This window comes from Elaeis guineensis, chromosome 14 (genome assembly GCF_000442705.2).
Source record: "Elaeis guineensis isolate ETL-2024a chromosome 14, EG11, whole genome shotgun sequence".
In the NCBI taxonomy this organism is placed as follows: Eukaryota; Viridiplantae; Streptophyta; class Magnoliopsida; order Arecales; family Arecaceae; genus Elaeis; species Elaeis guineensis.
In genome coordinates this window covers 64,612,340-64,633,231 of record NC_026006.2, presented here as the reverse complement: position 1 = coordinate 64,633,231, position 20,892 = coordinate 64,612,340, and the positions used below count along the sequence as shown (strand labels likewise).

General features: G+C 40.2%; 3 protein-coding genes across 4 annotated transcripts; 1 reads left to right on the top strand and 2 right to left on the bottom strand.

Annotated features, from left to right (window-relative positions):
* Positions 1-564: 564 nt before the first annotated feature.
* Positions 565-1,328, bottom strand: LOC105057120 (putative calcium-binding protein CML19). The gene has a single exon (XM_010939593.4). It carries the CDS (start codon positions 1,154-1,156, stop codon positions 650-652), a length of 507 nt encoding a protein of 168 aa, XP_010937895.1. The 5' UTR covers positions 1,157-1,328; the 3' UTR covers positions 565-649.
* Positions 1,329-6,609: 5,281 nt separating this feature from the next.
* LOC105057121 (uncharacterized) lies at positions 6,610-9,602 on the bottom strand. The gene is made up of 3 exons (XM_073248310.1): positions 9,405-9,602; positions 7,982-8,070; positions 6,610-7,623 (listed from the first exon to the last, which is right to left on the bottom strand). The coding sequence occupies exons 1-3, from the start codon at positions 9,600-9,602 to the stop codon at positions 6,777-6,779; spliced, it is 1,134 nt and encodes a 377-aa protein (XP_073104411.1). The 3' UTR covers positions 6,610-6,776.
* Positions 9,603-14,130: 4,528 nt separating this feature from the next.
* LOC105057122 (transcription factor bHLH140) lies at positions 14,131-19,531 on the top strand. 2 transcript variants are annotated; one of them, XM_010939598.4, is made up of 6 exons: positions 14,131-14,284; positions 14,373-14,500; positions 16,212-17,161; positions 17,990-18,707; positions 18,803-18,932; positions 19,076-19,301. In XM_010939598.4, exons 1-6 carry the CDS (start codon positions 14,254-14,256, stop codon positions 19,123-19,125), a joined length of 2,007 nt encoding a protein of 668 aa, XP_010937900.1. In that variant the 5' UTR covers positions 14,131-14,253; the 3' UTR covers positions 19,126-19,301. The 2 variants fall into 2 exon arrangements, with proteins under 2 accessions (XP_010937900.1, XP_010937898.1); XM_010939596.4 differs by having other exon boundaries at positions 14,132-14,284; positions 18,803-18,973; positions 19,076-19,531.
* Positions 19,532-20,892: the final 1,361 nt, after the last annotated feature.

The following is a 20,892-nucleotide window of genomic DNA, read 5'->3' as shown; positions in this document are numbered from 1 at the left end:
AGCAGCAAACTCCTGAGCTAAAATTAATGGATGCTTGGAGCAAAATCGATCTAGGACTTAAATAAACACCTTGGAACATCCGCTCATTTCTAGCCAATCAAATTGGACAAGACCAACTGCCTCTCACCTCAAGGAAGATATCTAGCAGATATGACATTCTAAACACCCTGGAAGGACCCGCAACTAATCCAAGAAAACATGAGGAATGATATTCACAAGGCATCTTTATGGATTTATCACGGCAATTTTCAGATTTAAGTTGACACATAGGCCGTCTTTGGATACCAGGAGATCCTACCAACCCAAGAACACCTCGCAGGCGGGGTTTTATTTCAAAAATGTGATGAAAGGAGACGCCATTCAGAGAAATGGAAACTACCGACAGTCGACTAATCGCTAGCTAAATAATCTTTATATAGCCCTGCAAGAACCTGCGGAGATCTTATAATTAATCCCGCATCTAAACACAGCCGCACAGAGAACTAAAAAAAATTTACACAATCAAATAAAAAAAAAATTATGAATATAAATATAAAAAACAAAGAAAAAAAAGGATGCAAACAGTGAAACGAATGTAAACCCAAAGATTTCATTAATAACATTCCTACATATATCTTGTAAGAAGTTGAGAAACGTATAGAGGCAACTTTTAGGACGACATCATCATGACTTTAAACTCGTCGAAGCTAATCACCCCATCCCCGTTAAGGTCAAACCTACAAATCATAGCCTGGCAATCCTCCAGCTCCCTGGACGCGCCCAACCGGCTCAGCATCCGCTTCAGGCTCCTGGGCGTGATGCACCCCTCCCCCTCCATCTCGTACATCCCGAACGCCTCCCTCAGCTCCCTCTCCTTCTCCTCCTCCTCCTCTCCCTCCACCCCCACCAACCCCACAAACTCCTCCAAGTCCAGCAACCCGTCGCCGTCCTTGTCGGCCGACCTCACCACCGCCTCTGCCTCCTCAAGGCTCAAGTCCTCCCCGACAGTCCTCATCATAAGTCGAAGCTCCGCCGACGAGATCTTTGCATCTGCATCCACATCGAATCGGCCGAAGAGTCGTTCGAATTTCCAATGATCACCGACCTTTTCCGAAGATGATGGATCGAGAGAAGGACTAGCTTCTTGCTCTGTTTTAGAGTGAGGGAGGGAAGCCATCCCAATTAAGTTATCTCTGTGTTGAGATTTTTAGTGATTGTAGAGGAGAGAGAGGAGCAGAAGAAAGATTAGTTAGGAGGCAATTGGAGACAGGTACACCAAGGTTACATATAGAGAGAGAAACGTGCATGCAGAGTTTTGGAGAAAGCGTCAGAGGCATGCACGGAAACTAGAAGTTTTGAGGGGGGGGGGGGGCCAAGGTCGTACGCGGGCTTGGTCACTTGGTCGCGGAATAACGCACACGTTTGGAAGGTTTGGGGAGGACGCGATGAAGGCCGTTTGAAAGAGTCTGGACTCTGGAACTCTGGAAATGATGATGCCTTCGATGACGAAAGGGAGCAGAAATTGGACGGGCCGGATTGCTTAATCAGTACCTGGATTCTTGTGCGTCAACGCAAAGAGTAAAATAGATGCCGTCTTCGTACGTCGATGACGATGTCATGATTGACGGCTGAGAGACCATCGATGGAGCGGTGCTCCGTGGCTCTACGAAATGAAATCGTTTCCCACCACGTAATTGGTTTCTCGGATGGCTCAATGATGGTTGCATTTGATTTGATTTATTTTCTTCCTCGCATGGAAACGGATAACGTGCTGACAAACCCGTGCAAGCCGTAGGAAGATGTCGAAACCATACGGGAGGCCGGTTTCTGTCATTTCGCAGCTCTTATCTGACGGTTTCTGATTTGAAGGGGTCTAAATTTGGTGTTTTCCTCGTTCCCAGCTCAGTTGCCTTTTCCCAGTATATTTTGGCGCTTTATCATTAGATGGCACATTCTTTTTCATTTTTAATGAAAAAGAATCTCTAAAATTTTTCATATATGCATGCCAATCCCTTTTTTTTTTTTTTATCTTTATTTTAATTTCTGAAATTCTGTAACTATGACTTAATACATCCATAGGTTAACTACATACGAATATATAAAGTGTTTTATTTTTAATTTTTGAATGATATTAATATCATTTTGATGAAAAAAATTTGGTGGAAAGATCAATATATGCAAATAGAGAACTTGACAACAATTTCTACATTAATATGAAAAAGATGTCAATGAATACATAAATATAAAAGATTTCAGTGAGTAATCTCAAAATTTTTTTTAAAAAAAATAAAGATGGTACATCAAAGACACAAGTAAGATAAGATCAAATCACGTGGTAGGAATTCTGAAATATAAAATCTAGTCAGAAAGTTATTGGATTATCCTTTGATAATATTTATTATAGTCGGCAATCATTGACACAATCAAAGTCTCATCTTTATCAATGAGAATCTAGTACCATCAAGTTTTTTTTTTTTTCTAATAGCTCAGTTAGAATATCGTACCATTCTACCGAGGATCCCTCAAGCAAGCATTTGTTGTTTTGTTTTGGACAAAAAAAAAAAAAAAGTTCTTTATGATCCTGTAGATTTTCTGTTCATCCGCCTGTCTCTTGATTGTGACCAATTAAATGTTTTGAAAGCATGCGTAAAGTTAACAAATATTGCAATTCAATAGCTATGACCTGATAAGGCTATGTATTGAACATGTGCATAAAGATACCAACTTATCTTTCATAATTTCTTGCACGCAACATCTCCCAAACCCCTTATGCATATAAAGGGAGGCTGGTTAAGCCGCTTGAATCAACCTTTTATATCATTTGCTTGTATCAGTAATCTTCTTCTTCTTTTTTTTTAATTCATTATAAAAAAAAGTAACTTCTTTATGCATCTGTAGAATAACTTGCTATTTACGCCAATCAAAACTCTTGGTATCTAATTGGAATCCTCTACGGTACAATTTTTATATCATCAAATTTTAAATTATTATGAATAGCCACCACGACATCTATCTCTGAGATAGATAGTTCTCATTTATTTTGAAAATATGTCTAAATACTTTTTAGCATGAAAAATATACATGCATGTTGTGGAAATGAAGAAGAACCACCCGCGTATCTCCGAGGTGGATAACATGATGGCTATCTTTTCAAAGGAATTGCATGTAGAGATCTACAGGGGCTTATGGTTTAATCGCCTAATCTACCTTCTCTTTCAATTGAGCCGCACCCCTACAGCGCACAAGTTGCATCCTGATACCAGATGGATCAATTCCATGGATAAAACCATGCTAGTTGAATCTCTTCTATATTTTTATTTGGAGATAGTTGGACACGGGCAAATATAGAGTTCTTCTTCTTTTTGGGTAAAAAGGGGAGCAAAGCTTAACATTAAAAAATGATAAATATAAATCAGGACTACAAGACGTGCCTCCCACTTCACCAAAGAGTTAAATACCCAAATCGAATGACCAGACTATAAAAGGATCCTATCCCACACAACAACAAGCATCATCTCGACCCGTAGGATGTGGTGCTGAATGGAAAGATAAAGTTCATTAGACCAGTAGCCCGATAGCCCCATCACAAATTCAGAGCTTGTCTAGATGCACGTCTCAGTCAAACATGTAACCCATAACACCAAAAGGAAATTTGCTAAGCAGCCAGACGGGACTATAGAGTTGTATCTTGATAGAACAATATATCTAACTCCTGTTACACCCATCAAGATTCGGAAAGATGTGATTCGAAAGCAAATTTACAATGCAAAACAATGACTTCTGTCGAATAGAAATCATAAAAGCAAGAGCCAGGAATCAACCACCCAATCTGCACCCGTAAAAACTTCACCATCTCTTTTCTCCAGCATATCAAAAAATAAAGCACGAAACCTACTTGGTCAAAAGCAGCATAAGACAGCACGTTGGCTTGCTTGACGCAGTCAGGAATTTGCTTGTCAAGACCTTGTGGACGTCAAAATTGGTTGGACAAAATTAATGTCGGCGCATCGAGTGCCTGCATGTGTTTGATGCACTAGCCTAATAGATGTGCATGCAGGGCCAAAATTTGCATATTATTGAGGTCGAGTCCAATAATTAATTTGAGGTGCTGCAAGCCTCAGGAGGTCAAGTCATGGTTTTGTTAATATGTTTTCATCCAAAGAGGCTTAATTAAAACCAAGTTTTCATGGAAGTGATCATCTTAAATGATTTCTAGCACCACTATTACCCTCTGTTTAGTATGAAAGATGAAATATTGAAAGAAGAATAGACGGAAGAGGAAAAATGGATAGATTTTTCATCTATCTTCTCATATGTTTGGTGAAACATAGAAGGATAGATAAAAATGATTCTCTCTTCTATTTGGTATAAGAAGAATGAGAAGAAGGATGGATGATATTTATATAATATTTTATTAAACTATTCTTTCATAAAAATATTATTCTTATCAATTTATAATACTTATTTATACTAAAGAAGTAAATAATGTATAAATTTATAATCTTTATAATCTATAATTATATAAAAAAATTATGTAAATATTTAATTTAATACATAATTTTATAAATTAATTATATAAATAACTAATTAATTTATAATTTACTTTAAATAATTAATTAAAAATAGTAAAAATAAAATAGAGAAATAGAAGATAATCTAATTATTTAATTATAATTATAAAAATTATATATTTAAATTAAAATAATGACTAATAAAATTTAATAGTATATAATTAGTAGTATATATAAAAATATATATAAATAATATGAGTGAAAATGTGAAGAAGTATTATATTTTTATCAAAAAATTAATGAGAAGTAATTTTATCAATACCAATGCCCATCATTCAATACTCCATTCATTCTTTTAATTTGGGAGGATGCAAAATGGTGGGCTAAGGTGGATGGACCATCGTTACTTTTTTATCTATCCTCTTTGTAACTTTTTGAACTAAATGATGGATGAAGGTCATCCATCTTTCCAATCCCATCCGTCCATCCTCTCATGATTCCATCCAAATACAAGATTCAGATTGTTTATAAAACAAACCATTAGTCTACCTTCTCCCCGACATTCTGACACAATCAGGCCGGCAATATCACCAAAACTTTGTCGAAAGTGGGACTATTAATAGGAAAACTAGTGTAACCCACTGATCAAACTCTAATCTTAATGCAAATGGACAAGGAGTGATTGGCGAAGGATTTCAAGAGAAAGGCAGGTGATGACATTGGCGAAGGTTTCCAAATCTCAGCAGAAGTGAATGAAGTGGCAGTAGAATGCAAGCGAGGCAATGGCCACCGCTGTATACCGCGGAAGAAAGCCTGAACGAAAAGGCTTCCATTTGCTGCAGTAATGCCCATCCAGATTTGTTCTCAGAACTCATCCAAGCATTCCATTGTCTGAGACTCAGGACAATCATAGCAGACATGACTTTTTGGCAGAACCCAACTCTAGTTGACTCCATTGTTCTCTGATTGACTCTATTGGCAGGACAATCATACACCTGACTCTATTGTTTTAATGTTAAGCGCAACTCTTGACTTCTTCAGCGGTCTAGCCCAACAAGGTTGACTCTATTGTTCTCTTTCTCTCTCTGCCCCAAAATTTATCAAGCCGCATCGCATACCATAGCTCTGAATCAGAAGGCTAATTAAGTCTTAGATTTTTTCTGAATAAGTGGCAGGTTGACCTAATCGTGTAATTATTTATCAATCGAACACATGATCGTGCAAAACTCCATCGAACACCAGAAACGAGCTACTGATGTACATGATCAAAGTCGGATATATGAGCATTGTGTGCTGTCAACCAATTAAATGAAGCGAACGCAATTGTTGGAGCTGTAGATGTTGATAATTTTTCAGGCAGCTCTCCAAAAACAGTTATGTGTAGCTATCAGGTTTGAAAGGGGATCCGACCACGATACAAAGAATATTCAACACATCTTTCACTGTGCGATTCCAACGAGGTGAATGGAGTTATATATAACTTCTTTGTATCTCTGGCCTGATAACTCTCTACCCTGGAGATTTAATCGATATTTCTCTATGTAATCCATCTCTTTGTTGGTGGTTTGTGTACATATGTGTTATTACTTGCCTTCTTAGCTTTATTCTTTGTAATACTCTCATTTTATTAGGAAGTTTAGCTCTACTAAGGTAGAGGCAAATTTATCTCCTGATCAACATGAATCTGGCTGGAACTAACAATGCGTTACTCATCAAAAAAATAAAAAAAATCTCATACAAACAAATGATGCATTACCATGATAATCAACTCCGCATAATTTCTTGCTAAAATAAACTCGAGCAATCTAATAAATGATTCTGTAAGAATTTCAAATCCAACGGTATAAACTAATTTGCCGACACCACCGTAGAGCAAAATCTCAGTATAGGGTGAGATGACACCACCCCTTACCCATGCGAAGGGTACATCCCTTGATAAGAGCATTCAAACAGCTTGCCAAAATATATGCGAGACATCAAACCAAAAGAGCTTTCCCCTACCCTAAATCTCAAGTATCTTAGGAAAAAGACACGTCCCTTCCCCAAAAATAAAGGACGCATAAAACATCGAGTACTCAAAGAATAAAATAAAATAAAGCATGACGGACATTCCAAAATATCAAAGAAAAAACTAGTCCTTTGACATTTCTTTTTTCAAACACATCCACGGCAGTTCTACTGGTGCTGATCTCTACAATTCTGAGAGGGGAAAACGCCCTGGTTCTATTTTATTTACATTTGAAATGCACGATTTTTATTAAAGAGGGGTCCGGCGATGGAGGAGATCTAATCCTGACGGTTGGATGCGGACTCGGACGTGATGATGATGGGGATGGCACCGCCGCCCTCCGATCTCAGCCTGTTAATGTAACTCTTTACCTCCTCCGCGATCATCTCCCGCATTATCGACACCAGGCACATCTCCCGCATCTCCGCGTCCAACCGCGTCTCCCTCCGCTCCCCTGCTCCACCGCCCCCGACGGCACCGCCCTCCCCCGGTGGGCTCAGCGTCAGCGACGTCACCGGATCCGCCGCGATCGGCGCCATCGGCGGACTCGGGGGCGGCGCAGGCGGAGGCGGGTGCGCAGGCAGCGCCGCCACAACCACCGTCGCCTCCTCGCTCCCTCTGATTTCATCCCTCCTGCACGGCCGCTTGCCCGCCGACTCCGAGTCGGACTCATCGGGGTCGGTGGAATCGGCGGCTAGGGGAAGCGGAACAGAAGCGGGGGCGGCGGCGGGGGTGGCATGGGCGATGGTGGCAGCGGCCACCTCGGCGGCACGGCGGCGGCGGTGGAGAGTGGAGTTCCAGTGGTTCTTGATGGCGTTGTCGGTGCGGCCGGGAAGGAGGCGGGCGATGGTGGCCCACTTGTTGCCGTACTTGGCGTGGGCGGCGACGATGACGGCGTCCTCCGCCGGAGTGAACGGCCGGTGGTGGACGGCAGGGCTGAGCTGGTTACACCAACGAAGGCGGCACGACTTGCCGGACCGGCCGGGAATCCCGGAGCTAATTAGAGTCCAATTCCGGGGTCCGTGACGCTCCACCAGCCGCGTTAGCTGGGCGTCCTCTTCCGGGCTCCACGAGCCTTTGATCCTCTGCTCTCCATCCACTCTCCCCTCTCCCCTCTCCCCCACCCTCCATCAATCCTCCTCCTCCTCCTCCTCAGTGTTGTCTCTCTCTCTGTCTCTCTCTCTCTCTATGTGTTCTTGTTTTTATTATATTCTGTTCTTTTCTTCTTGCTCTCATATATATATAAAAATAGTAGCAGGGTGAGAGGGGGTGTTTGGGGACTGGGAAGAAGGGTTAAGTTCGACGGGTTAAGTTCGATGGTTCGTTTGTTTGCGGTTCAGCGATGGGTGTACTTTAAAGAAGAAGGGAGAATGGGGCTTTCCGGTTCTGGGTCCCATCTTCAACAACCGTCTCGCATTTCGGAGAGAGAGAGAGAGGGGGGGGGGGGCGGGGGTTGGTTGGCTGGCGGGCATGAACCGTAAACCGCTCACCAGTAAAACCACCTCCAAAACCGCGTGGGCTTCCTCTTCTATGCAACTCCATTCTATTCAGTATACTACTCCAGTCTAAGCTCTGTAAAGCAAAAAAGCAGGGAGGGCAGCAGTTCCAGAGGGTTAAAACAAGAGTGTTTGTATCAGTCACCGTATATGAGTGGTAGTAGGCCGTGGGACGCCGGTACAGGTAGTTACCGGAGTCGATGTACCTTCTAAAACAATGCCCGAACTGCCTCACAGCGTGCCTATCTTTACCCCTTTTTTTTGCCTTTAAGCCATAGTTTACTAATTTAGTAATAAAATTCATGTTTAGTGCGTGTATCAGGTGGGCGTCTGAAGAAAAATCCAAAACTTCTTTTTTTTTTTTTTTTTTTTTTTGTGAGGGTGAGACTACTGTGGCACGTTTCTTGCGCACAATATATATATATATATATATATATATATATATATATATATATATATATATATATATATATATATATATATATATATATAGGCATGTTATTAGATGCTCAGGACTGCCTAACATCTTTGTAAGTACAGCCTTGGAGTAGTAGGCTTTAAGATAATATATTTGATAAAGGTTGATCTAAACAAAGTTGGAATAGTAACTATGTTAGGATGTGTAACCATACAGTGCCAAATTATAGCTTGATGCAGCTTATTACTCACTACCTACTCTAAAAAGAAATCAGAATGTGGCTAATATTAAGACCCTCAAGGATGGAAACCATCCCCTTGTCACATATTAACACAATTATATATATATATATATATATATATATATATATATATATATATATATATATATATATATATAGGCATGTTATTAGATGCTCAGGACTGCCTAACATCTTTGTAAGTACAGCCTTGGAGTAGTAGGCTTTAAGATAATATATTTGATAAAGGTTGATCTAAACAAAGTTGGAATAGTAACTATGTTAGGATGTGTAACCATACAGTGCCAAATTATAGCTTGATGCAGCTTATTACTCACTACCTACTCTAAAAAGAAATCAGAATGTGGCTAATATTAAGACCCTCAAGGATGGAAACCATCCCCTTGTCACATATTAACACAATTAATACTCCTTCGGAACAAGGACGAGTTCTTTAAAAGGTACATGAACGGGGACAGAGCCTTGGCCATAGGCATGGTTCTGTCCTCCAAGAGGTCCAGGATCAAGTCAACGGTCGTGTCCCGTTAGATATGACCATAACACGCTCTTCGCTTCGTTTTACCACCAGTGGCATGGGAACCTCAACGACTGGTTGGTGAGATATCAAACACAAGGCGCTGAGGGGACCGTCGTCATTTAATCGCCTTCAGAGAAGAAGCAGGTTCTCCAGCTCACTGATGTAGACTTTCCAATAAAGTGGTCCACCGATTCGACGGCCGACGTCGTATCAAACAAAATCTAAGAATTCCATGTCCTCACCCCCATCCACGCCGTCACTCTCCCCCTTGCCTACCTCACACCGTACTCTTGCTATCATAACGCCTTCCATCCGCTCAAAGAGGCCGGCGTAACGGCTTAGCTTAACTACAACGGCAGGCTTACGGTTGACAGGGTTCGGTCCTGTGGTCCTCCATCCCGTCCTCGTAGTCATTAAACTAATGGCGTTATGACAGCAATAACAACCCCACGCCGTTACCAACCTCTGAAATTAACGGTGCTCGTTTTTTTATTACAACCGTTTGATAGAATCGATCCTTAATTATGCAATCATAAGATATTTTAATTTAATCGTGTTTATTGGCGCTTCTTGTCCTGGCATCGTTAGATCATGATCATGCGGCCGATGTGGCGTCTCTATATAGACACTAGTTTAAAGAAGCGTTTGACTCGTCGTTTCGGTTTTCACGAGATCGAATCTGGACGGACGACGATGAACCGGACGACGGATATGGTTCATCGGACAGCTGGTGCGGGGTTCCATTCGGGGACAGCATCCAACGTCCACCGTTTGATGTGGGGCCCGGAGATATTAACTGCCGGATGGTGACGGGCGAGCGGGCGCTAATGGCCAGATCGCGTCGGCGCGTTTCGACGGCGTCGTCGGGTCAGATGTTGCGCGAACGGCCCATGCTGTTGGAGGTGACGTGGCAGGTCAGCAGCGCTGTTTGAGGCGCGACGGATAACTAACGTCCAAACATCTTTCATACGCTATGACCCATCCAGAGGAACGTAATAAAGGAACTCGCAAACGAACCCTAAACACGTGCGAGATAGAGAGAGGAGAAACTCCATGTTAGGTGAGCTAACACACTCCCAACTGTCGTGGCAGCGAAGTAGTCGACTTTGTGATCCTTTTGATGATAATTCCTCCTAGAAGTCCGGTGAACCGATAGGAGAACATCCAAAGAGGAACAGCTACATGCAATTGGCATTTCAAAATCGTGAGGAAAGAGAGGAAGGAGAAAAATCTTCAAGCTTTTTTTTTTTTTTTGTGTGTCTGTGATGAAAAGAGGAGCTATCGCTTAAATATTAAAAGTCAAAGTGTACAAATATTTGAAAGGTACAATAAATATTATATAGTTGAATCAAAATAATACTATGAAGAAAAGAACGGAAGTGTGACTTAAAACAAAATTAATGTAAAGTGTGCAGTAACCAGTTTCATATGCTAGGGAAGTTGGAAGATAGATCTTATTGTCTTATAGCACTACGATGAAGCAATCAGATAATGGCACTGCTCGACAAAAGAGAATTGGGGCAATACATAAAGAGACTTCAAAGATGCATTTATCACAGTTTTGAAATATGCATATATAAAAGTTTATGATCAGTTGAACTCAGATACTCTTATAGCAAAACGAACCATTTGAAAGCATTGCCATATTAGTAGATGGTTGCAGCAGTAGAAATCTGTGCAACTGTTTGTTTTGAAGATTAGTCTTGAAATAAAACGATACCCTTGTAGACCTGCACATAAGATGGTAAATTTTGTCTCCTTTCTGCAGCTGTTTGCACATACTAACATAAGATTGTTAAGCGTTTTGGCAGTCAGGTTCGCACACTCAGCATACTGTGTGCCTCTACGCAATACTTGGGGCCACAGGCCGTGATGGTTATCATATTAAAAAAATATCATAAGAAATTGATTAGTTGTTGCTTATATTTTAAAAGAATTATCATTTGAACATTGGTCATGTAATTTGAAGGGCTAGTTAATGTTCGATAATTGCTATAACCGAGATTTTAAAATTCTGTGTTGCTCTTCCTCTGTCAAGTTTGAGGGCTCTCACAAGATTGATACTTGTAGTAAAATGATCTAGAAATGCGCTCTTTAATTTGTCAAGTTGAATAATGCATTGATAGATGTTGTGAAATATTTATCTAGATGTACTTCGGGTATGGAGAAATTATTATTTATACTGTATGCACTAATGTGACGGTGCATGTAACTAATCACAACCACCATTCTCTAGCTTGGTGCACTAAAATGCATGCTTGATAAATGAGATCCATAAATATCAGCGGCCATTATTGATTGTATTGGGTACAATATTGAAATTGATAGATGATTGCTTTAATTGAACAGCCCTATTATGGTGCGGTGGACGCCAAACAAGCAGATCTATTATATATGAAAGTAGTGCTTTTATGTAGTTTATTTTGCCAATAGATATACAACAAGCTACATGGTGCCGCTATGTCAATTGATAAATTTGAATTATTGTTGGATTATGGAGTATACGTCATGAAAACAATTGAGGCTCATACGTACATTGAAAGCAATAGAATAGCCTTATCAATCCACGCGCTACAAAACTGAAGTATCATTCTGTCCCAATCCACCAATTCATTCCAACTCCAATGGCCACCATGCACCATTCCAGAGTTAATATGGTACACCGGTAGAAATGGAATAACTCTGTCCATCTACTTGAGTTCCAAAACTTTATGTAGACTCTTCCAAAATCAAGATACAACCATCTCATATAGTGGTTATTGGAACTCCATATAGTTTGACAATCTTTTGATGTACAGGCTCGCCAACCTCTCAAGGAAAGACCAGACAAAAGCATGCCGACTTGATCGATTGATCCATAATCATTCAAACTGTATCATTGCCATCAAGAAGAGTTTGGCAAACCTATCATAAAATCTATAATGATGTGCTCCAATTTCCACTAAGGAATGTATTTGGCATGCTATTTTTCAACTGATAATTAGGCCATGTGTGTATCCATAATGCAGGGAGGCCTCCGGTTACCAACGCGTCTAAAGCACAAATCTTCCACTTCTCCATCCACTTGTCCATTATTTCTTGTTGTAATGTTGTTTGACATCAGTTGGAGGTCAATCTACAATGACTTCAACTTTCCTTAGGCAGGAATCATGTCGTTGAATTGAGCTTAGGTTTGAGAGATGCCATTAATATCACGCGTCAAAGCTTGTATCTGGCCAAGTTCATAGCCTTTCAAGGACATGAAATTGCTTTTGAATCTCACTTTCCTCAGCTTCAGTGGAAGAATCTATTCGTTCCTATGAGGCAATCTATGGTTTTATCAGAGCTGGCATTAGACAGGTGGAAGACCTCTGCATTTGCATTGAGAGGGAATACAAAGGGCACATTGAACTCGAGGCCATTGAGCAGGGAAAGAAATAAAAGCACAGAGAAATCCATCATAGTCTTTATAATGATATAGGTGTGGACTTTGGCGCACATTAATACACATACCGACTTATGGCATTTCCATCCTCCTACGAGATCAATTAAAGCAGCTATTAAGATTTCTGGTTGAATGACTCCAGGTATTATCTATTTTCTTAGCATCATGGAGGGTCGTTGACCCAACGAAATATATTATTATTGAAAAAAAAGATAACAAAATGAAAAAGAAACAGAGGCAGGAAAAATCCAGTTCAAACATGACACGACTTGACAGACAAAAACCTTCTGGTGAATTCGCCAAACTGCATCATCCTCGCAACTCGTAAAGCACCATCTCTTTTCTCTGATAAACCCACTTAAGAAATAAATACAGAGACGGGTCTACCAATTCCTCTTTTTCCTTTCTTCTCTCTCTCCGGTGTATTCCTTTTTTTTTTTTTTTTCCCTCCCTTCTCCTCTGACATACTAATGCCAGCTAGTCATTACCAGTTATGTCAACTCCTCGTAGGCGCTCTCTCTTCTCCGTCACTGTTTTTTTCATATCAAAGTTTAAGACTTCAAATCTTCTGGAACTTGAGATCTTTGTCTCACAATCGGCAACCTTTGCCTCCCATCAACCTGGCCAACTAGTAACCGGGTAATATTTTGGTCTATTTAAAAAGGAGTACAGATTCTCTATTGTGTATACATCCAATGTTCCCATCTCTCTTCCAATTGCACGATCAGCCTACAACCAGGGCCGGTCCTGATATTTTTTAGACCTAGGGCTAAATAAAAAAAAGAGATCTTCTCTATTAAAAATTAACATACTTTGAATATTAATTATCATTGAAAAATTAATCTATGTGCAATAATTTTCTATAGATATATTCGTTAAGCAGTGTATAAAATCTATCATTAATTTATTTAATTATTTTTTTTGTTATAATATTGTAGAAAGTCATCCTTGCACCCTATTGAAACATCAATACAAGGTCTAGGCCTGGAATTTGAGGCGGTCGTCCAGTTTGACTTGCCCCAAGGCCGGCCCTGTCTACAACACAGAGACCCATACAAAGAATCCACACTCATTTATGAGCCGGATTGGAGAAGATACTCGGCATGAGTATACTCGTGAAAGCGTTGGATGGTCTACGTTTTTTTTATCGCATTGTCTCGTTTTTTATTACCCTAAAAATCCTCAACATCTCCAGCCGCTCAAACATTTGATCAAATATATTTATGATCGTACTCATGATGACTGCATCCACAATTAGCTACCACGTATTCCATGTCCAACACTGTTAACCGCACATCGTGGCGCTGAGAGCTACCTGAAACGTGCACATTTGCACAGACTCCTGCTGTTCGTCAATTTCATGATTCTACATAATTTCAGAAAAGTAGAGGGGAAGATAACACAGGGAATCTACAGTTCTAACCACAGTAGCGATTTTAAATTTTTATTTTAAATTTTGATTAATTAATTTTTTTATTTCATCAAGAACAGCCCCGATTAACGGCTACGATTTACAATTGCACACCGCACCTCCTTGTGCGAGACACACACCGTTTGCGGCCTTCTCCTCCCCCACCCACTGGCCTACCGCCCTCACCGCCAGAGTCGCAGCGCACGCACCCAAACCCTTGGGCCTTGGCAATGGAGGAAAAAGATTCGTCGGCCCTCCAACGTACCGTTAGCTTCCGATCTCAATATCTCTTGTTCCCCTTGTAAATTTTTGTTTTTCTTTTTATTTTCTCCTTTCCTTTTCCTTTCAGGAGAAGAAGAGAAGGAGAAGAAGGAAAGCTTGGTGGTGATTCTGGTGGGACCCCCAGGCAGCGGCAAGACCACCTTCTGTAACGATGTCATGAGCTCCACCCGCCGTTGCTGGGTTCGGATCTGCCAGGTCTCCTCCCAACCATCCCTTGTTTAGCCTCCGTAAATTAAACTATTACGATCAAAATTTGATCTTTATTTGTACAACCTGGGCTTTGATGGCTTAGGGAGGGAACTGATGATGGTGGTGGGTTGATTTAATCATTTGAATTGGTGTACTATAATGCGCAAACCTAGAAATTTTATGCTAAGGCCGCAACAACGTATTGCCCTTTAGGTATATGATAAAGAGCGGAGTGAATATATTTGCGACATTTAGCTATATGTTAGACTCCTCCAAAGAAATCTCACATGCTTATTCCTTTCTTTGTTAATGATGCCAAGTGCTGGAAACAATACAACTATGAACAGCTCATATTGCAAAACAGATAGAATGTGAGGGAAAAGTGGATGTTAAACCAAGTGTTTGCCCACTACGGTGAGAGGTTAGAGAAAAATGGAAGTTGCAACTGAGTGGCAGAGAAATGAAAGTCTTTTTAACATGCAAAAAAAAAAAAAAAAGAAAGAAAGAAAATTACAGATTATATGGTCGTTAGTTCATGATATTTTGACAATTCCTTTATCCAGAACTTACTGGCGGTTGTTTGCTGTCTCCAGGATACCTAATTACCAAGTTTATGTTCCTTGAGGTAGGGTTCAACATGACATATGAAAGGTCCTGTCTTCATCATTCTCTTCCATTCAAAACTCAATTAGGCCTAGTTCTTTCCCATTCGATTTGTTAGAGTTGCTTTTTCAGGATCACATGATTTCTTATTTTATAATTTGGAATTCTGATTGAAGGATGCTGCTCCTTATAATAATCATTGTACCACAACAAACATTATATTTCAATGCCGACCTTTTACATGCAATTATGGCTTATAAGAACATTCTAGTTAGTGATTTTCTAACAATACCTTATCATCAGCCTTGGCCATTTCATCTTTATAATAAGGTTGTGCCTAAAAGGCTTTAGCAGCCCATCAATGGCAATAGCCAGCCTGGAGACAAATATTATATCAGGTGTGGGCGTTTTATATAGACAATGGGGAGGATTTTTTTTTTTTTGTTGGTTTGCTGCATACAGTTGGGGCTGGTTGTAGATGAATCAAGTAACTGAATGTTTCTTCTATTTTGTTTGTCCTTTTCATTCTTTTTGTTTCTCTAATGGCAATAGAAACTGTATACTGGGTTTTTAGTTTTGTCTATTAGTGTCAGCAAAATGAACTGATTTTATAGGCTTATATAAACATGAAATTTATATACTTTTAATGGATGAGTATATTAAGTGTTAAAATTTATATACTTTTAATGGATGAATATATGAAGTGTTGTAAAATGTAAATGTCCTAATCTTGTTTGATTGTATTATAATCCATACCAGAAAATAGGACACTTGGGCAAGTTAAAATCACATTTTCTCTAAGTATTTACATTCTCCTAGATTTGTGATTTTGTTCATGCCATGGGATAGATCTTCCATCCATCTGGCCATTATCATGTTCTACAGTGACTGGACAAGGCTTTTTTTTGGGGAAATCCTTATATACAAATTTTCTTAACTGCTCGTCATCATGGGCCATCTTTGCTTGTTTTAGTCTTTTATTTGAAAAGCCTTTGGGTTTTGTATATGTTACTATTGGACTATTTATAATTTTTATTTGTAATCATATATCTGTTTCTACGATGTGGTCCATCTCAATTATGCTTCAAAACTGAAAGACCAATCTTTTTTACAGGATACTATTGCAAGTGGAAAAGCTGGAACAAAATCACAGTGCTTAAAGAGTGCAGCTGATGCACTGAAGGATGGTAAAAGTGTTTTCATTGATAGATGCAACTTGGAGAGAGATCAGCGTGCTGATTTTCTGAAGCTTGGTGGAGCACAAGCAGATGTACATGCAGTAGTCCTTGATCTTCCTGCTCGGCTTTGTATTTCCCGGTCAGTGAACCGGACAGGGCATGAAGGGAACTTGCAAGGAGGAAAAGCTGCTGCTGTTGTTAATCGCATGCTACAAAAGAAAGAACTACCCCAGCTGAGTGAAGGATTCTCTCGGATTACATTTTGTCAGAATGAAAATGATGTTAAAAATGCAGTCAAAACGTACAGTGCACTGGGTCCATCTGATACCCTTCCATCTGGAGTGTTTGGCCAGAAGAGCAAGGATGCAAAAGTCCAGCTTGGGATAATGAAATTTCTGAAGAAAGTAGATATACAAGAGAATAAAACATCGGGCAAATGTAATGTGATAGATGACAATAATTCTCAAGATTCTGTTCCAAGACAAGAAAGTTGTGGAAAATATTCATGCTCCACGGAAGTTGAAGTGGAAAATGAGGATAAGAAGGGGAGTGACACTTTGGAGAAATCTTCTGTTGGTGATCTTTCCTTGAATGAGGTTCATACGCTAGCTTTCCCATCCATTTCAACAGCGGATTTTCAATTTGACCTTGAGAAGGCATCAGACATTATAGTAGAGAGTGTTGCTGATTTTTCGAGAAAGGTTGATAATGTCAGACTTGTTCTGGTCGACCTGAGTCACAAATCAAATATCTTGTCTTTGGTTAGGGCTAAGGCTGCAGAAAGAAACATTGACTCTAAGAAATTCTTCACATTTGTTGGAGATATTACTCAGCTGTACACAAAAGGAGGCCTACGTTGTAATGTCATTGCCAATGCTGCCAACTGGTAAGATTTCATAGTTCTGGAGTGTTGTCTTCTATTGGCTCCTTCACTTTTGCTTTTATTGATGCTATTCTTGTTGTTTGGTGTGTATATTCTGGAAACATATTATGCTTTGACCTTTGTACCTATTTCAAGCTGATAATGATGCATTTCTTTCATCTTTTCTAGAACATATTGCAGTTATAGGTTATCTTCATTTTTGATTATTTATTGACGCATTAGTGTGTTATAAGTGTCTTGTCAATTTATAATTATGCTTAATACTTAAGAAAAGGGCTGTTGGTTACAGTGACAGAATGTATATATGCTAGTATTTTAGATTTCCATACACTTGAATGCTTGAGGAAAAAAGAATGAGATAGATCTGCTTTGATTAACCCAAAACTTAATGATGGAAATGTATTAACAGATCAAATTTCTAAAATAGGTCATACTTCAGTCGACAGTTAACATCTGGAGTTTTATAGGCCAGTCTTTTTGGTAGTTTTTCTTAAAGAGAATCAGTTGTTAATGTATCACTTCAGGAGATTTCTCTATGAACATCAAAAAAGTTACATATTAAAATGCTCAGCCATGGTTTGCTTTATAACCAGGATTTTTTTGTGTCTCTCATTTCTGAGAGAAGACTTATCTGTTTGTCTCATACTAATGCATTTAATTTTTTGAAGACTGTCCTTTCTATGCTTCACATATTACTAAATTGCATTGGTGTATGTGATTATAAGGTTTCTTTGATCAATATTCGAAGGAAAAAAAAGAAAAATGGCAAGACCATGCACTGTTTAGAAACCAGAAAGTTGTACCAACATCAATGAATGATGTTTTCTGCAGGCGGTTAAAACCTGGAGGTGGAGGGGTCAATGCAGCCATATTCAATGCAGCAGGCAAATCACTGGAAACTGCAACCAAGGAAAGAGCTGAAACTCTGAGCCCAGGGATCTCTGTTGCCATCCCTCTTCCCTCAACTTCTCCCCTGTATAGACGCGAAGGAGTTACCCATGTCATACATGTTCTTGGACCAAACATGAATCCACAGAGACCAAACTGTCTTAAAAATGACTATGTCAAAGGATGCAAGGTTCTTCGTGATGCATACTCATCACTCTTTGAGAACTTTGCATCTATCTCAAAATGCTGTCTTCAGAAGGAAGGCAATGGAGATTCTGGATCTAAATATTCTGATCCACAAAGAAATCTCATGGAAGGAACTACCAGTGAGCAGTTTCCACAGAGTGATCAGAAGATCAAACGAGAGGACTCTTATGATTTTGAGAGAAACAAAAGATCCAAAGGAATTCTAGCTGGATCAGGTTCAAAGGACAAATATAATATGCAGCATGACCATGATGGATTTGCAAAGTCTGGAATCCATTCTGATGCATCAAAATCCAATGATAGGGACAGAAAGACTGCTGTTGCTATGAAAAGAACATGGGGATCTTGGGCCCAAGCTCTTTATGAGATTGCCATGCATCCTGAAAAGAAGCACAAGAATGCTGTCATAGAGAAATCAAATGAATATGTTGTTTTAAATGATCTGTATCCCAAGGTTTGGCATGTTATTAAACATTATGTTTCAGCTGACCTCTACGCCAAGTTCGATCATGGTGTTTTTGTATTATATTTTTAAAATTTGTTGTGCAGGCAAAAAAGCATATCCTGGTGCTTTCAAGATTGCATGGTCTCGACTGTCTTGCAGATGTCCAGAAAGAACACCTTCCTTTGTTGAAACAAATGCATGCTGTGGGAGTGCAGTGGGCTGAAAAATTCTTAAGTGAAGATGCTTCTTTAGTATTTAGACTTGGATATCATTCAGTGCGTTCAGAGTTGATAGCAATTTTTTGTTTTTCTTATTCTTTTCTTGTTTCAGTTAATTTTGGCATCATGACCTCGTTTTCTGTTTTGGTCATCTTACAGGTCCCATCAATGAGGCAAGTGCACCTTCATCTTATAAGCCAGGATTTTGACTCGGCACACTTGAAGAACAAAAAGCACTGGAACTCTTTTAATACCGCCTTTTTTCGTGATTCTACTGACGCAATAGAGGAAATTGATAAGTATGGAGCAGCAAAGATAAATGATGAGGAGAAGTTGTTGACAATGGAGTTACGCTGCCACAGATGTCGGAGTGCACATCCTAACATCCCAAGGCTTAAATCCCATCTTGCTAATTGCAAAGCTTCCTTTCCCTCTCATCTTCTCCACAATGGCCGACTTGTGTCAGCTTCGTCAAAAACTGTAAGTGAAAAACCTTGAACTGGGACGTTGGAGTTTTCAGTATCGTGCCATGGTTTTGTTTGTGGATATTGCGCTGTAGGTATATGACAATGAAATGAAACAAAAATCCTCTGGATAAGGAAAATTTTCTGGCTATTTTCTGTCCGATTTCATGACACGGTAATTTCTTTCTTGTCCTGTTCTGTCACTTGATATGTTCGAGGGACTTTCATCTAGGTTCTGTTTACAATAACTAGTCAATGCAACAAGATCCGGAGACTTTTAATGTAGTTAAATTTGGGTGCAATGATAAAACTGTCAAGATGGGCCGGCTCATCCCAACCAGTCACAACCCATCTTTAAATGTGGTGGGGCGGGCTGGCCCATTTAAGTGGCAAGTTGGAAAAACCCAACCTAATCCGATCCCTCATAGGCTGCAGATTAAACAGGCCCAGTAAAAATTTCAAAAAAAAAAAAAAAAAATCTTGGTGATGATGGCAGGGTGTTTCTCTTTCTGAATGAGATCGAGACGAGCGAGACAGTTGAGGAAAGCGGCAAAGTTGGTGTTGTGGTCGGTGCCATAATTGATGCGGGAGGTGTTGCCAAAGGAATCGAGGAGGTAGAGAAGGAGCTCATCTACAGCGGGGCGGAGCTTGTCAAAGGGGAGAAGGGGGAGGATGAGGATAGGGGCCTTGGTGAAGAGGCAAGCATGTCAGGATCGGTAGACGGGGTTGCAGTAGCAGGCAGGGTGGGGGAGGGGGGGATCTCATTGATCCAGAAGGTTAAGGTTTGGAGGAGGGAGAGAAGGGAGGTGAGGGTTTGAGAGAGTGGGGGGATGGGGTCGGAGAGCTTGCGACCACGAACAGAGTGGGAGAGGGCAGCGATGAAGTCGAGAAAATGACGATTAGAATCGAAGAAGTGGAAGTGGCGAATGTGATCAGGAGAGGTGCACTTGGAGGGGGCTTCGAAGTGGTAAAGGGAGGGGAGGCGAGGGAGACGGGGAGGGATTGGAGGATGGGGGTGAGGATGATGGCATTGGTGTGGGAGGGGGCGTTGATCGCCGGTGCGCAGGTTATTTCGGTACTAAAAAAAAAAAAGAGAGGGAGCGTCCACCCCAAATCCGTCAAAATCCACAACCCAAACGGGATGGGATATTTAACTCATTTTTAAATGGGTTGCTAAAATATTAACCTAATTTATTCTATTTACATGATAGGATGAGCCAATCCGACAGGCCCAATCCAAATTAATAGCTTTAGTGGAGACCCACTTAAGTAGGTGTCTGTTGGTATCATCCTTATGTACAGTGACTTCAATTAGACAGGCAATCCTCCTTTGGTCTTATTGCCATATGTTGGCCGCCATGTATCTTAGAAGAAATTTTACCCAACATCTGGTGCATCATGTCAGTGGTGTACCATGCCAAAGAAGATTTTTTATTCCTATAGGTTCCATTCATTATGCGGCTCATCTTGGATTGTCACCCCTTTACCTTATTTTGGATTGTTCCTGTAGTA

Bases quoted from the DNA above. Each gene is read 5' to 3' on its own strand.
- LOC105057121 (XM_073248310.1), bottom strand. From the start codon at position 9,602: ATGACTACGAGGACGGGATGGAGGACCACAGGACCGAACCCTGTCAAC. The intron at 8,071-9,404 runs GTTTGATACGAC...TTTGCTTTACAG, and splicing joins ACATGGAATTCTTAGATTTT to AGCTTAGACTGGAGTAGTAT. The intron at 7,624-7,981 runs GTTTACGGTTCA...GGATTGATGGAG, and splicing joins GGTGGTTTTACTGGTGAGCG to GGTGGGGGAGAGGGGAGAGG.
- LOC105057120 (XM_010939593.4), bottom strand. From the start codon at position 1,156: ATGGCTTCCCTCCCTCACTCTAAAACAGAGCAAGAAGCTAGTCCTTCT.
- LOC105057122 (XM_010939596.4), top strand. From the start codon at position 14,254: ATGGAGGAAAAAGATTCGTCGGCCCTCCAAC. The intron at 14,285-14,372 runs GTACCGTTAGCT...TTTTCCTTTCAG, and splicing joins AGATTCGTCGGCCCTCCAAC to GAGAAGAAGAGAAGGAGAAG. The intron at 18,974-19,075 runs GTGCGTTCAGAG...GTCATCTTACAG, and splicing joins TTAGACTTGGATATCATTCA to GTCCCATCAATGAGGCAAGT.